The 13,445-nt window shown below is 46.1% G+C and overlaps 1 protein-coding gene and 1 long non-coding RNA gene across 7 annotated transcripts in view; both read right to left on the bottom strand.

Annotated features, from left to right (window-relative positions):
- Nucleotides 1-13,445, bottom strand: part of pidd1 (p53-induced death domain protein 1) — a 40,981-nt gene that overhangs the window by 3,445 nt on the left and 24,091 nt on the right. For all 6 annotated transcript variants that reach the window (XR_006761485.1, XM_045706158.1, XM_045706160.1 and 3 more), the window contains one exon: nucleotides 12,964-13,169. Coding sequence is in view for 5 of the 6 variants with exons in the window: in XM_045706158.1 (XP_045562114.1) it covers nucleotides 12,964-13,169 (206 nt within the window). In the remaining variant the exon portion in view is untranslated. The remainder of the gene's footprint in view (nucleotides 1-12,963; nucleotides 13,170-13,445) is intronic.
- Nucleotides 3,158-4,407, bottom strand: LOC123729822 (uncharacterized). Its single transcript, XR_006761486.1, has 3 exons — nucleotides 3,637-4,407; nucleotides 3,266-3,373; nucleotides 3,158-3,202 (listed from the first exon to the last, which is right to left on the bottom strand). It is a non-coding gene; the product is annotated as an uncharacterized lncRNA (long non-coding RNA).

Raw genomic sequence — 13,445 nt, 5'->3', positions numbered from 1 at the left:
CATCGCTCATCCATATATTTATATGTACATATTCTTATTCATTCCTTTACACTTGTGTGTATTAGGTAGTTGTTGTGAAGTTGTTAGATTACTTGTTAGATATTACTGCACAGTCGTAACTAGAAGCACAAGCATTTCACTACACTCGCATTAACATCTGCTAACCATGTGTATGTGACCAAATAAATTTGATTAGATTTTTTTTACAACACAGCTATGGGGATATGAAATATATATACGCCCCAAAGCCGATCCCAGTAGACACCAAATGAAACGACCCGCGGCAGACCACCCAGAGTTACAACCCGACAGTTATCCCTGTGGTACCCGGGTATTGCGTAAATCCGCTCGCTGTCTAATGACCCTCTCCTGTCCCAGCCATAAACACACTGTGGGGCTACATAGGAAGCGTACTCTCTCCTTACACCACCCCGGCAGTGACATCCAAGCGTTAAAACCTCAAAAAGATTACTCAACTCACCGCAGGACAAATATCTCCTACAGGCAACCTTTTAAACAATGACACAATGGTACACTGCTAGGTAATTCCTGCCTTTTGCTGTCATATGCCAGAAAAATAGCCTCCACAATCCAGTCTGACAGAGAGACTGCTTAGAGAGAGATCGCTTAGAGAGAGACAGCTTAGAGAGAGACCGCTTAGAGAGAGATCGCTTAGAGAGAGATCGCTTAGAGAGAGACCGCTTAGAGAGAGACTGCTTAGAGAGAGACCGCTTAGAGAGAGACCGCTTAGAGAGAGACCGCTTAGAGAGAGACCGCTTAGAGAGAGACCGCTTAGAGAGAGAGCGCTTAGAGAGAGATCGCTTAGAGAGAGACCGCTTAGAGAGAGACTGCTTAGAGAGAGACCGCTTAGAGAGAGACCGCTTAGAGAGAGACCGCTTAGAGAGAGACCGCTTAGAGAGACTGCTTAGAGAGAGACCGCTTAGAGAGAGACCGCTTAGAGAGAGACCGCTTAGAGAGAGACAGCTTAGAGAGAGACCGCTTAGTGAGAGACAGCTTAGAGAGAGACAGCTTAGAGAGAGATCGCTTAGAGAGAGACCGCTTAGAGAGAGACCGCTTAGAGAGAGACCGCTTAGAGAGAGACAGCTTAGAGAGAGACAGCTTAGAGAGAGACAGCTTAGAAAGCGTTCTACCACGAGCCGGATTAGCAAAACAGACAAAAAAAAGTTGGTCACATAAACGGACACACCTGGTCCGCTCAATGTAGATAAGCTCGTACCGGACACACAGGGACACGCAACCTCCGCTGCTCCTCAGAAGAGAAAGGAGGATGTGAAAAGCTGTAGGACAGTCATGACCACAGATTGCAACTCTCCCAACGGGAGACGCCACGGGTCCTCGACTAACCGAGGTTGTTTGGGACAACATGGAGCCACATGAATCTACAACAAGCCCTCCAGCCACACCCTCTCCAGCGTGGGATGAATCAGGTCCACAGGGGAAACGTGTAAAGGAGGGTCTGAGGTCACTGGTGCGTGAGAGCATCCATTCCCAACGGAGCAGTCAGGTCCCTTATCGAGAAAAACAGCCCACAATGAGCCTTTTCTCACGATGGGTAAAGATCTACGTTTCCCCTGTCTAGGAGTCCCCGAGAACAGAGGCCCCCCCTGGATAGCAGATCCACACAACGTGGTGAGGTGCCCGGTGAGATGCGTCGTCCCCAGAGCAAGGGAAAGTGTGCACCGCTCCACAGCAGTAGGGAGCGAGCCAAGGGCAGGAGGGGGCGAGACAAACCCCCACTGTCAGTCCTCACCAGCACTGTCTCACTGTCAGTCCTCACCACCACTGTCAGTCCTCACCACCACTGTCCCACTGCCAGTCCTCACCACCACTGTCCCACTGTCAGTCCTCACCACCACTGTCCCACTGTCAGTCCTCACCACCACTGTCAGTCCTCACCAGCACTGTCCCACTGCCAGTCCTCACCACCACTGTTAGTCCTCACCAGCACTGTCCCACTGCCAGTCCTCACCACCACTGTCAGTCCTCACCACCACTGTTAGTCCTCACCAGCACTGTCCCACTGCCAGTCCTCACCACCACTGTTAGTCCTCACCAGCACTGTCTCACTGCCAGTCCTCACCACCACTGTCAGTCCTCACCACCACTGTCTCACTGCCAGTCCTCACCACCACTGTCAGTCCTCACCACCACTGTCAGTCCTCACCAGCACTGTCCCACTGCCAGTCCTCACCACCACTGTCAGTCCTCACCAGCACTGTCCCACTGCCAGTCCTCACCACCACTGTTAGTCCTCACCAGCACTGTCCCACTGCCAGTCCTCACCACCACTGTCAGTCCTCACCAGCACTGTCCCACTGCCAGTCCTCACCACCACTGTCAGTCCTCACCAGCACTGTCCCACTGCCAGTCCTCACCACCACTGTCAGTCCTCACCAGCACTGTCCCACTGCCAGTCCTCACCACCACTGTTAGTCCTCACCAGCACTGTCCCACTGCCAGTCCTCACCACCACTGTCAGTCCTCACCAGCACTGTCCCACTGCCAGTCCTCACCACCACTGTCAGTCCTCACCAGCACTGTCCCACTGCCAGTCCTCATAATAATAATAATATGATAATAACATGTATCAATAATAATAACATAATAACCTGTATCAATAATGGCATAATAACCTGTATCAATAATAATACCATGATAATAACCTGTATCAATAATAATATGATAATAACCTGTATCAATAATAATACCATGATAATAACCTGTATCAATAATAATACCATGATAATAACCTGTATCAATAATAATACCATGATAATAACCTGTATCAATAATAACCTGTATCAATAATAATAACATAATAACCTGTATCAATAATAATATGATAATAACCTGTATCAATAATAATACCATGATAATAACCTGTATCAATAATAATACCATGATAATAACCTGTATCAATAATAATACCATGATAATAACCTGTATCAATAATAATACCATGATAATAACCTGTATCAATAATAATACCATGATAATAACCTGTATCAATAATAATACCATGATAATAACCTGTATCAATAATAACCTGTATCAATAATAATACCATGATAATAACCTGTATCAATAATAACCTGTATCAATAATAATACCATGATAATAACCTGTATCAATAATAACCTGTATCAATAAGCACCTCATAGGGACCAGTATCAATAAGCACCTCAGTATCAATAATAAGTACCGATAATAACCTGTATCAATAATAACCTGTATCAATAAGCACCTCATAGGGACCAGTATCAATAAGCACCTCATAGGGACCAGTATCAATAAGCACCTCATAGGGACCAGTATCAATAAGCACCTCATAGGGACCAGTATCAATAAGCACCTCATAGGGACCTGTATCAATAATCACCATCATAATAACCTGTATCAATAAGCACCATCATAGTAACCTGTATCAATAAGCACCTCATAGGGACCTGTATCAATAAGCACCTGATAATAACCTGTATCAATAATAACCTGATAATAACCTGTATCAATAAGCACCTCATAGGACCTGTATCAATAAGCACCTCATAGTAACCTGTATCAATAAGCACCTAATAGACCAGTATCAATAAGCACCTCGCCAGTATCAATAAGCACCTCATAGGGACCAGTATCAATAAGCACCTCATAGGGACCAGTATCAATAAGCACCTCATAGGGACCAGTATCAATAAGCACCTCATAGGGACCAGTATCAATAAGCACCTCATAGGGACCAGTATCAATAAGCACCTCATAGGGACCAGTATCAATAAGCACCTCATAGGGACCAGTATCAATAAGCACCTCATAGGGACCAGTATCAATAAGCACCTCATAGGGACCAGTATCAATAAGCACCTCATAGGGACCAGTATCAATAAGCACCTCATAGGGACCAGTATCAATAAGCACCTCATAGGGACCAGTATCAATAAGCACCTCATAGGGACCAGTATCAATAAGCACCTCATAGGGACCAGTATCAATAAGCACCTCATAGGGACCAGTATCAATAAGCACCTCATAGGGACCAGTATCAATAAGCACCTCATAGGGACCATTATCAATAAGCACCTCATAGGGACCAGTGAGCTACAGGGAGGAATCAGCAATGAATCCCACTATTAAGCCACTTATGGGGAGGGGTGTGGACAGAGACTGCCTGATACTGTATATCCCGCCTGAAGCCTGGCCCTTAATAGGCAAAGGAGCTCCAGCAATGTAGTACCCCTATGGGCCGTAGCCAAACACGGAGGCACTGTTTTCACAGAACCGTATGCTGGCCGACGTCAGCCATGCGGCTTCTCAGTCTGGCTAAGCTAGTAGCCAGCTACCTCAAATCAAATCACATTTTATTGGTCACATACACATGGTTAGCAGATGTTAATGCGAGTGTAGCGAAATGCTTGTGCTTCTAGTTACGACTGTGCAGTAATATCTAACAAGTAATCTAACAACTTCACGACAACTACCTTATACACACAAGTGTAAAGGAATGAATAAGAATATGTACATATAAATATATGGATGAGTGATGGCTGAACGGCATAGGCAAGATGCAGTAGATGGTATAGAGTACAGTATATACATATGAGATGAGTAATGTAGGGTATGTAAACATTATATAAAGTGGCATTGTTTAAAGTGACTAGTGATACATTTATTACATCCAATTTTTCATTATTAAAGTGGCTAGAGTTGAGTCAGTATGTTGGCAGCAGCCACTCAATGTTAGTGATGGCTGTTTAACAGTCTGATGGCCTTGAGATAGAAGCTGTTTTTCAGTCTCTCGGTCCCAGCTTTGATGCATCTGTACTGACCTCGCCTTCTGGATGATAGCGGGGTGAACAGGCAGTGGCTCGGGTGGTTGCTGTCCTTGATGATCTTTTTGGCCTTCCTGTGACATTGGAAGGGATGTCAGGTATCCACACGGGTTAGCACTAACCAAGCCTGCTGCCAGCACATAGCTAGCCCGAAGAAAACCCGTGTTGCGTCTTCCTTCGGTCTCGAGAATCACTCTGACCACAGCACGGTCCGTTTAGAATAACCAAGTGACTGAATGCTACGTATACTAAACGAGAGAGCTACACAAACAATTCCACCATGGGAGGCCAGGAATCACCAGTGGCAGTACGCTAGCTAGTTCGCCTTGACGAGTCAGCTAACCTGGCTAGCATACTATGCAACGCTGTTTAGCCCAGCCTGATGCCCGGCCACATAAGACCGGATCGTCGACCAAGTCCGGGAAGAGAGGTAAACGGTGCTTGACCAAGTCCGGGAAGAGAGGTAAACGGTGCTTGACCAAGTCCGGGAAGAGAGGTAAACGGTGCTTGACCAAGTCCGGAAGAGAGGTAAACGGTGCTTGACCAAGTCCGGGAAGAGAGGTAAACGGTGCTTGACCAAGTCCGGGAAGAGAGGTAAACGGTGCTTGACCAAGTCCGGGAAGAGAGGTAAACGGTGCTTGACCAAGTCCGGGAAGAGAGGTAAACGGTGCTTGACCAAGTCCGGGAAGAGAGGTAAACGGTGCTTGACCAAGTCCGGGAAGAGAGGTAAACGGTGCTTGACCGAGACAGGCACAGGTCCCCCTCAGTCTTCAGGTCTTCCCCTTAGCTGGCGACAGAGCGCACAGCTAACCGGTTTGAGTTAGGGCAGCTTTCACATTCCTCAACCCGGACAGACAAGACATTTGATCTGAACAACGCCCCTCAATTCATCCCCAGGTCCCATAACCCAGTCGAGATACGGGCACCCGTGAGAGGAAACCATAAGAATTCCACACGTTTGCCAAGGAAACCAGTACGTATCATGGACTGGACTAGGGGAATGGAATAGTACCAGCCACGGGCAAGCCACTGTTCCTGACACCGTCCCCAAACACAAGCTGACCCGAGCGCCGAGACATCCAAGACAACAAAGCGTCAGTATCTTTTAATTTATTTGGGCATGGTCATGAACCCAAACCAGGCTTGTTAGCCTTCGTAATAACTAACAGACTCAGCAGGAAAGTCACAAAACCAGTTACCAAGTTTTAACAACACAACGTCCAGAAGCATGAACACACTCTCCTTACGTGGGACAGCTTCCGGTGAGGCACGGTGTTCATTGGCTTTGTCAGGCGTGGTACTAATGTTCTTCAGTAGAAGGCTCACCCCATAGCTGTGTTGAACCGAGTTGAACCACAAAGGGAATAGTGGGTGAGAATTGATAAAATGGCACGTGAAGGGAATGCTCGAGTCAAATTGCTCAGATTAATTCAAGTCGTTCTTTTTTTACAGAGCAAACACATCTGTATTGGTATCTGCCTCCATGCATATCAATCACATAGAAATATTGTTCTGAAGATTGACTCACAGAAGAGAGAGATAATTGAGGACTCAGCATAATACCATTGACATAGAAGTCTTGACTTTTCAAAGACTATTTCCATTCACACACACACACACTAGTAGTGATGTTTTGTGTACCTGTGTACTTGTGTACCTGTGTGGTGCAGAAGATGGAACACATCAGGACAGATCAATGACAGGGGTGACCTGAACATTTCGTTTCTGAGATTAATTCAAGTCACACACATTCGCTCTCTGTTTCTCTCTCCCCCCCCTCTGTCTCTCCCCCCCTCTCTGTCTCTCCCCCCCTCTCTCATAAAAATACCATAATAAGTGTTTTTCTGCAGCATCAGCACTGAAGCTATCTTTTTGTGTTTGTTAGCATGTTCATCATCCTCAAACTAACAGAAATGCTGCCCACTGAATATCAATGTTAATCATCCCCTACTTGAGGCTGAGAGAGAGAGAGAGAGACACAGAGAGAGAGAGAGAGAGAGAGAGAGAGAGAGAGAGAGAGAGAGAGAGAGAGAGAGAGACACAGAGAGAGAGAGAGAGAGAGAGAGAGAGAGAGACACAGAGAGAGAGGGAGAGAGAGAGAGAGAGAGACACAGAGAGAGAGAGAGAGAGAGAGAGAGAGAGAGAGAGAGAGAGAGAGAGAGAGAGACACAGAGAGAGAGGAAGAGAGAGAGAGAGAGACACAGAGAGAGAGAGAGAGAGAGAGAGAGAGAGAGAGAGAGAGAGAGAGAGAGAGAGAGAGAGAGAGAGAGAGAGAGAGAGAGAGAGACACAGAGAGAGAGAGAGAGAGAGAGAGAGAGAGAGAGAGAGACAGAGAGAGAGAGAGAGAGGACAAGCTGGAGGAGAATGTTTTTTTGTTTTAATCCCTTTTTTTGTCAGTTGCATCAGACTCGTCACTAAGCCATCTGGAACACTGCAGGAGATCACACTGATACTCAGATGTATCTCTCTCTCCCTACACCACTCAGTTATCTCTCCCTCTCCCTACACCACTCAGTTATCTCTCCCTCTCTTACTATCTCTCCCTCTCCCTACACCACTCAGTTATCTCTCCCTCTCTTACTATCTCTCCCTCTCCCTACACCACTCAGTTATCTCTCCCTCTCTTACTATCTCTCCCTCTCCCTACACCACTCAGTTATCTCTCCATCTCTTACTTTCTCTCCCTCTCCCTACACCACTCAGTTATCTCTCCCTCTCTTACTATCTCTCCCTCTCCCTACACCACTCAGTTATCTCTCCCTCTCTTACTATCTCTCCCTCTCCCTACACCACTCAGTTATTTCTCCATCTCTTACTTTCTCCCTCTCTCTCTACACCACTGTTCTCTCTCCACTCTCTCCTCACACCTCTCCGTTCTCTATCTCTCGGTCTACACCACTCCATTCTCTCTCTCCTCTATCTCTCCCCACACCACTCTGTTCTCTCTCCTCTCTATTACTTTCTCCCTCTCTCTCCCTACTCCACTCCATTCTCTCTCTCCTTTATCTCTCCCTACACCACTCCGTTCCCTCTCCTCCCTCTCTACACTTCTCTCTCACTCTCCTCTATCTCTCCCTACACCACTCCGTTCCCTCTCCTCCCTCTCTACACTTCTCTCTCTCTCTCCTCCATCTCTCCCTACACCACTCCGTTCCCTCTCCTCCCTCTCTACACTTCTCTCTCTCTCTCTCCTCTGTCTCTCTAAACCACTCCCTTCTCTCCATACACTTCTCTCTCTCTCTCCTCTGTCTCTCTAAACCACTCCCTTCTCTCTCCCTCTCTCCATACACCTCTCTCTCTCTCTACAAGTTAAATCCGTCCAGTGAGAACTGAAGGACTTTAGTTATCCTATGCTACTAGAGCATGTGCCTGCCCACACATGGAGCACATCATTTCATCCCTCTCATCCATACACCTCTCTCTCTCATCTCTCTTCCAGACTCCTAACAAGTTAAATCCCTCCAGTGAGAACTGAAGGACTTTAGTTATCCTATGCTAATACATGGAGCACATCATTTCATCCCTCTCATCCAGAAATAGTACACTGGACTGGCACAGAAAACAACAACTACATTTAGCAAATCAGCATCCCTCTTGATCCCTCTCATCCAGAAATCCTTCTGATAAAAAGGGAAATGACCGTGATAAAGATGTAATAACCAATGCTTATAAATGTGCTTATGAATGGGTTAAGTATCGGTTACGAATGGGTTATGTATGGGTTTTGAATGGGTTATATATGGATTATGGGCGCAGTGGTCTAAGACACGGCATCGCAGTGCTAGTTTTGCCACTAGAGATTCTGGGTTCGAGTCCAGGCTCTGCCGCAGCTGGCCGCGACTGGGAGACCCACGGGGCGGCGCAACAATTGGCCCAGCGTCGTCCGGGTTAGGGGAGGGTTTGGCCGGCAGGGATGTCCTTGTCCCATCGCGCACTAGTGACTCCTGTGGCGGGACGGGCCCAGTGCACGCTGACACGGTCGCCAGGTGTACGGTGTTTCCTCCGACACATTGGTGCAGCTGGCTTCCGGGTTAAGTGAGTTTTGGGTCAAGAAGCAGTGCGGCTTGGTAGGGTTGTGTTTCGGAGGACGCACGGCTCTCGACCTTCGCCTCTCCCGAGTCCGTATGAGAGTTGCAGCGATGAGACATGACTAACTACCAATTGGGGAGAAAAAAGGTGCAAAAAAATTTATAAAAAATGTATGGGTTATGTATGGATCATGTATGGGTTATGAATAGATTATGAATGGGTTAAGTATGGATTATGTATGGGTTATGAATGGGTTATGAATGGATTATGAATGGGTTATGTATGATTATGAATGGGTCATGTATGGGTCATGAATGGGTTATGAATTTGAAATGTATGGGTTATGTATTGGTTATGGATGGGTTATGTATGGGTTATGAACGGGTAATGAATTTGATATGAATTGGGTTATGAATTGTTTCTGAAGTCCGTATGCACTTAACCTTCAAAAAAGGGTTCCCAAACATATTGATGAGGGTGAGTTTAGCTCGTTATTCTTAGGTTCAGCTTTAGCCATATCCTATATTCATCTAGCCTCATGATAATCCCACAGTTTAATCTGCATAGTGTTGGTAATGACACTGTGACACGTCACTTTACTACAGGTCAGTGACATCACCTTACTACAGGTCAGTGACATCACCTTACTACAGGTCAGTGACATCACCTTACTACAGGTCAGTGACATCACCTTACTACAGGTCAGTGACATCACCTTACTACAGGTCAGTGACACATCACCTTACTACAGGTCAGTGACACATCACCTTACTACAGGTCAGTGACACATCACCTTACTACAGGTCAGTGACACATCACCTTACTACAGGTCAGTGACATCACCTTACTACAGGTCAGTGACATCACCTTACTACAGGTCAGTGACATCACCTTACTACAGGTCAGTGACACATCACCGTACTACAGGTCAGTGACATCACCTTACTACAGGTCAGTGACATCACCTTACTACAGGTCAGTGACATCACCTTACTACAGGTCAGTGACATCACCTTACTACAGGTCAGTGACATCACCTTACTACAGGTCAGTGACATCACCTTACTACAGGTCAGTGACATCACCCTTACTACAGGTCAGTGACACATCACCTTACTACAGGTCAGTGACACATCACCTTACTACAGGTCAGTGACACTCACCTTACTACAGGTCAGTGACACTCACCTTACTACAGGTCAGTGACACATCACCTTACTACAGGTCAGTGACACATCACCTTACTACAGGTCAGTGACATCACCTTACTACAGGTCAGTGACATCACCTTACTACAGGTCAGTGACATCACCTTACTACAGGTCAGTGACATCACCTTACTACAGGTCAGTGACACATCACCTTACTACAGGTCAGTGACACATCACCTTACTACAGGTCAGTGACATCACCTTACTACAGGTCAGTGACACATCACCTTACTACAGGTCAGTGACATCACCTTACTACAGGTCAGTGACACATCACCTTACTACAGGTCAGTGACACATCACCTTACTACAGGTCAGTGACACATCACCTTACTACAGGTCAGTGACACATCACCTTACTACAGGTCAGTGACATCACCTTACTACAGGTCAGTGACATCACCTTACTACAGGTCAGTGACACGTCACCTTACTACAGGTCAGTGACACGTCACCTTACTACAGGTCAGTGACACATCAACTTACTACAGGTCAGTGACACATCAACTTACTACAGGTCAGTGACATCACCTTACTACAGGTCAGTGACATCACCTTACTACAGGTCAGTGACATCACCTTACTACAGGTCAGTGACACATCACCTTACTACAGGTCAGTGACACATCACCTTACTACAGGTCAGTGACACATCACCTTACTACAGGTCAGTGACACATCACCTTACTACAGGTCAGTGACATATCACCTTACTACAGGTCAGTGACACATCACCTTACTACAGGTCAGTGACATCACCTTACTACAGGTCAGTGACAGTCACCTTACTACAGGTCAGTGACACATCACCTTACTACAGGTCAGTGACACATCACCTTACTACAGGTCAGTGACACCACCTTACTACAGGTCAGTGACACATCACCTTACTACAGGTCAGTGACACATCACCTTACTACAGGTCAGTGACACATCACCTTACTACAGGTCAGTGACACATCACCTTACTACAGGTCAGTGACATCACCTTACTACAGGTCAGTGACACGTCACCTTACTACAGGTCAGTGACACGTCACCTTACTACAGGTCAGTGACACGTCACCTTACTACAGGTCAGTGACACATCACCTTACTACAGGTCAGTGACACGTCACCTTACTACAGGTCAGTGACACGTCACCTTACTACAGGTCAGTGACATCACCTTACTACAGGTCAGTGACATCACCTTACTACAGGTCAGTGACATCACCTTACTACAGGTCAGTGACATCACCTTACTACAGGTCAGTGACATCACCTTACTACAGGTCAGTGACATCACCTTACTACAGGTCAGTGACACATCACCTTACTACAGGTCAGTGACACATCACCTTACTACAGGTCAGTGACACGTCACCTTACTACAGGTCAGTGACATCACCTTACTACAGGTCAGTGACATCACCTTACTACAGGTCAGTGACATCACCTTACTACAGGTCAGTGACACTCACCTTACTACAGGTCAGTGACACATCACCTTACTACAGGTCAGTGACACATCACCTTACTACAGGTCAGTGACACGTCACCTTACTACAGGTCAGTGACACATCACCTTACTACAGGTCAGTGACATCACCTTACTACAGGTCAGTGACACATCACCTTACTACAGGTCAGTGACATCACCTTACTACAGGTCAGTGACATCACCTTACTACAGGTCAGTGACATCACCTTACTACAGGTCAGTGACATCACCTTACTACAGGTCAGTGACACATCACCTTACTACAGGTCAGTGACACATCACCTTACTACAGGTCAGTGACACATCACCTTACTACAGGTCAGTGACACATCACCTTACTACAGGTCAGTGACACATCACCTTACTACAGGTCAGTGACACGTCACCTTACTACAGGTGAGTGACATCACCTTACTACAGGTCAGTGACATCACCTTACTACAGGTCAGTGACATCACCTTACTACAGGTCAGTGACACATCACCTTACTACAGGTCAGTGACACATCACCTTACTACAGGTCAGTGACACATCACCTTACTACAGGTCAGTGACACGTCACCTTACTACAGGTCAGTGACATCACCTTACTACAGGTCAGTGACATCACCTTACTACAGGTCAGTGACATCACCTTACTACAGGTCAGTGACATCACCTTACTACAGGTCAGTGACACAGTGACACATCACCTTACTACAGGTCAGGTCAGCAATTGAGATCTCATCTGATGCACATTCACCACGTGAATCAGAGTCAAATACGACTCAAATAAAAGATTGATTCAGAATCAAATATTATACAACTGAAATCAAATGTAATTCTAAATGAAATACTGTATGACTCAAATAAAAGTTTGATTCAGAATCAAATAAGACTGACTCATACTGTACTCCTTGATAAACAGAATTAAATGTTGGTGTTAGTTTATGATGGACAGAAAAAATTACAAGCAAAGCTATTTTCATGCAAATGTTCATGCATATGTTGTTGCAACTTAACTGGAAATAACTAGAAATACGGACACATTTAATATGACATATGACCATCGCATATGGTTGTATGCAGGGTGGTTAATCATTCCTAAGTGAACACGTCCTGCCTCTTGTTCATTAGGGTACATAACGAAAAAAAAAAATTCAAAAGCGATCTGCAACAGAAAAAAACGAAAGATTGAGCTTTTCTCAAGTCCAGGAAGTCCCTCCCAGTTTCAATCCGCTTTTTTCTTCCATTTGGTGCCTAATGAACAGGACCCTGGTTCTCCATCACAGTAACCATCATGCCCACGTGTATTTGTACTTAATGCAAAATTAGTGTTTGTTATTGGATAAGTACAGGTAATGCCTCCCTGTTTCGGTCAGTTTTCTTACATTTGGTGCCTAATGAACATGCCCACCTGTATTTGTACTGTATGCGGTCCAGCTCCTGGTAGCTGATTCCCAGGTTGATGCCGATGGACCTCCAGTCCTGTCCGATCTGCAGGGAGATGGCCAGCAGGTTAGCCTCAGTCAGGTACCCGCTCTCTGGGTCTCCCAGGTTCAATGGAGGGTACTGGGGCTGCTCCCAGTCCATACCATTACTACCACCCTCTGAGTTTAGGCCCTGAGGGGAAGGGAGAGAGGGTGGTGAAGACAGGAAGTAGAGAAAGAGGCTCATACCATTATTACCCTATCAGAGTTCATAGCCTGAGTGGGTGGGAAAGTGTAAAATTAACCGTCTGGCTAAATCTTTTTTGTCCATTAAAAATATATATATATTTGCCTAGAAGGCCAGCATCCCGGAGTCGCCTCTTCACTGTTGACTTTGAGACTGCTGTTTTGCGGGTACTATTTAATGAAGCTGCCAGTTGAGGACTTGTGAGGCGTCTGTTTCTCAAAC

The sequence above is a fragment of the Salmo salar genome, chromosome ssa23, assembly GCF_905237065.1.
Source record: "Salmo salar chromosome ssa23, Ssal_v3.1, whole genome shotgun sequence".
Classification (NCBI taxonomy): domain Eukaryota; kingdom Metazoa; phylum Chordata; class Actinopteri; order Salmoniformes; family Salmonidae; genus Salmo; species Salmo salar.
This window is presented reverse-complemented; position numbering and strand designations above follow the sequence as displayed.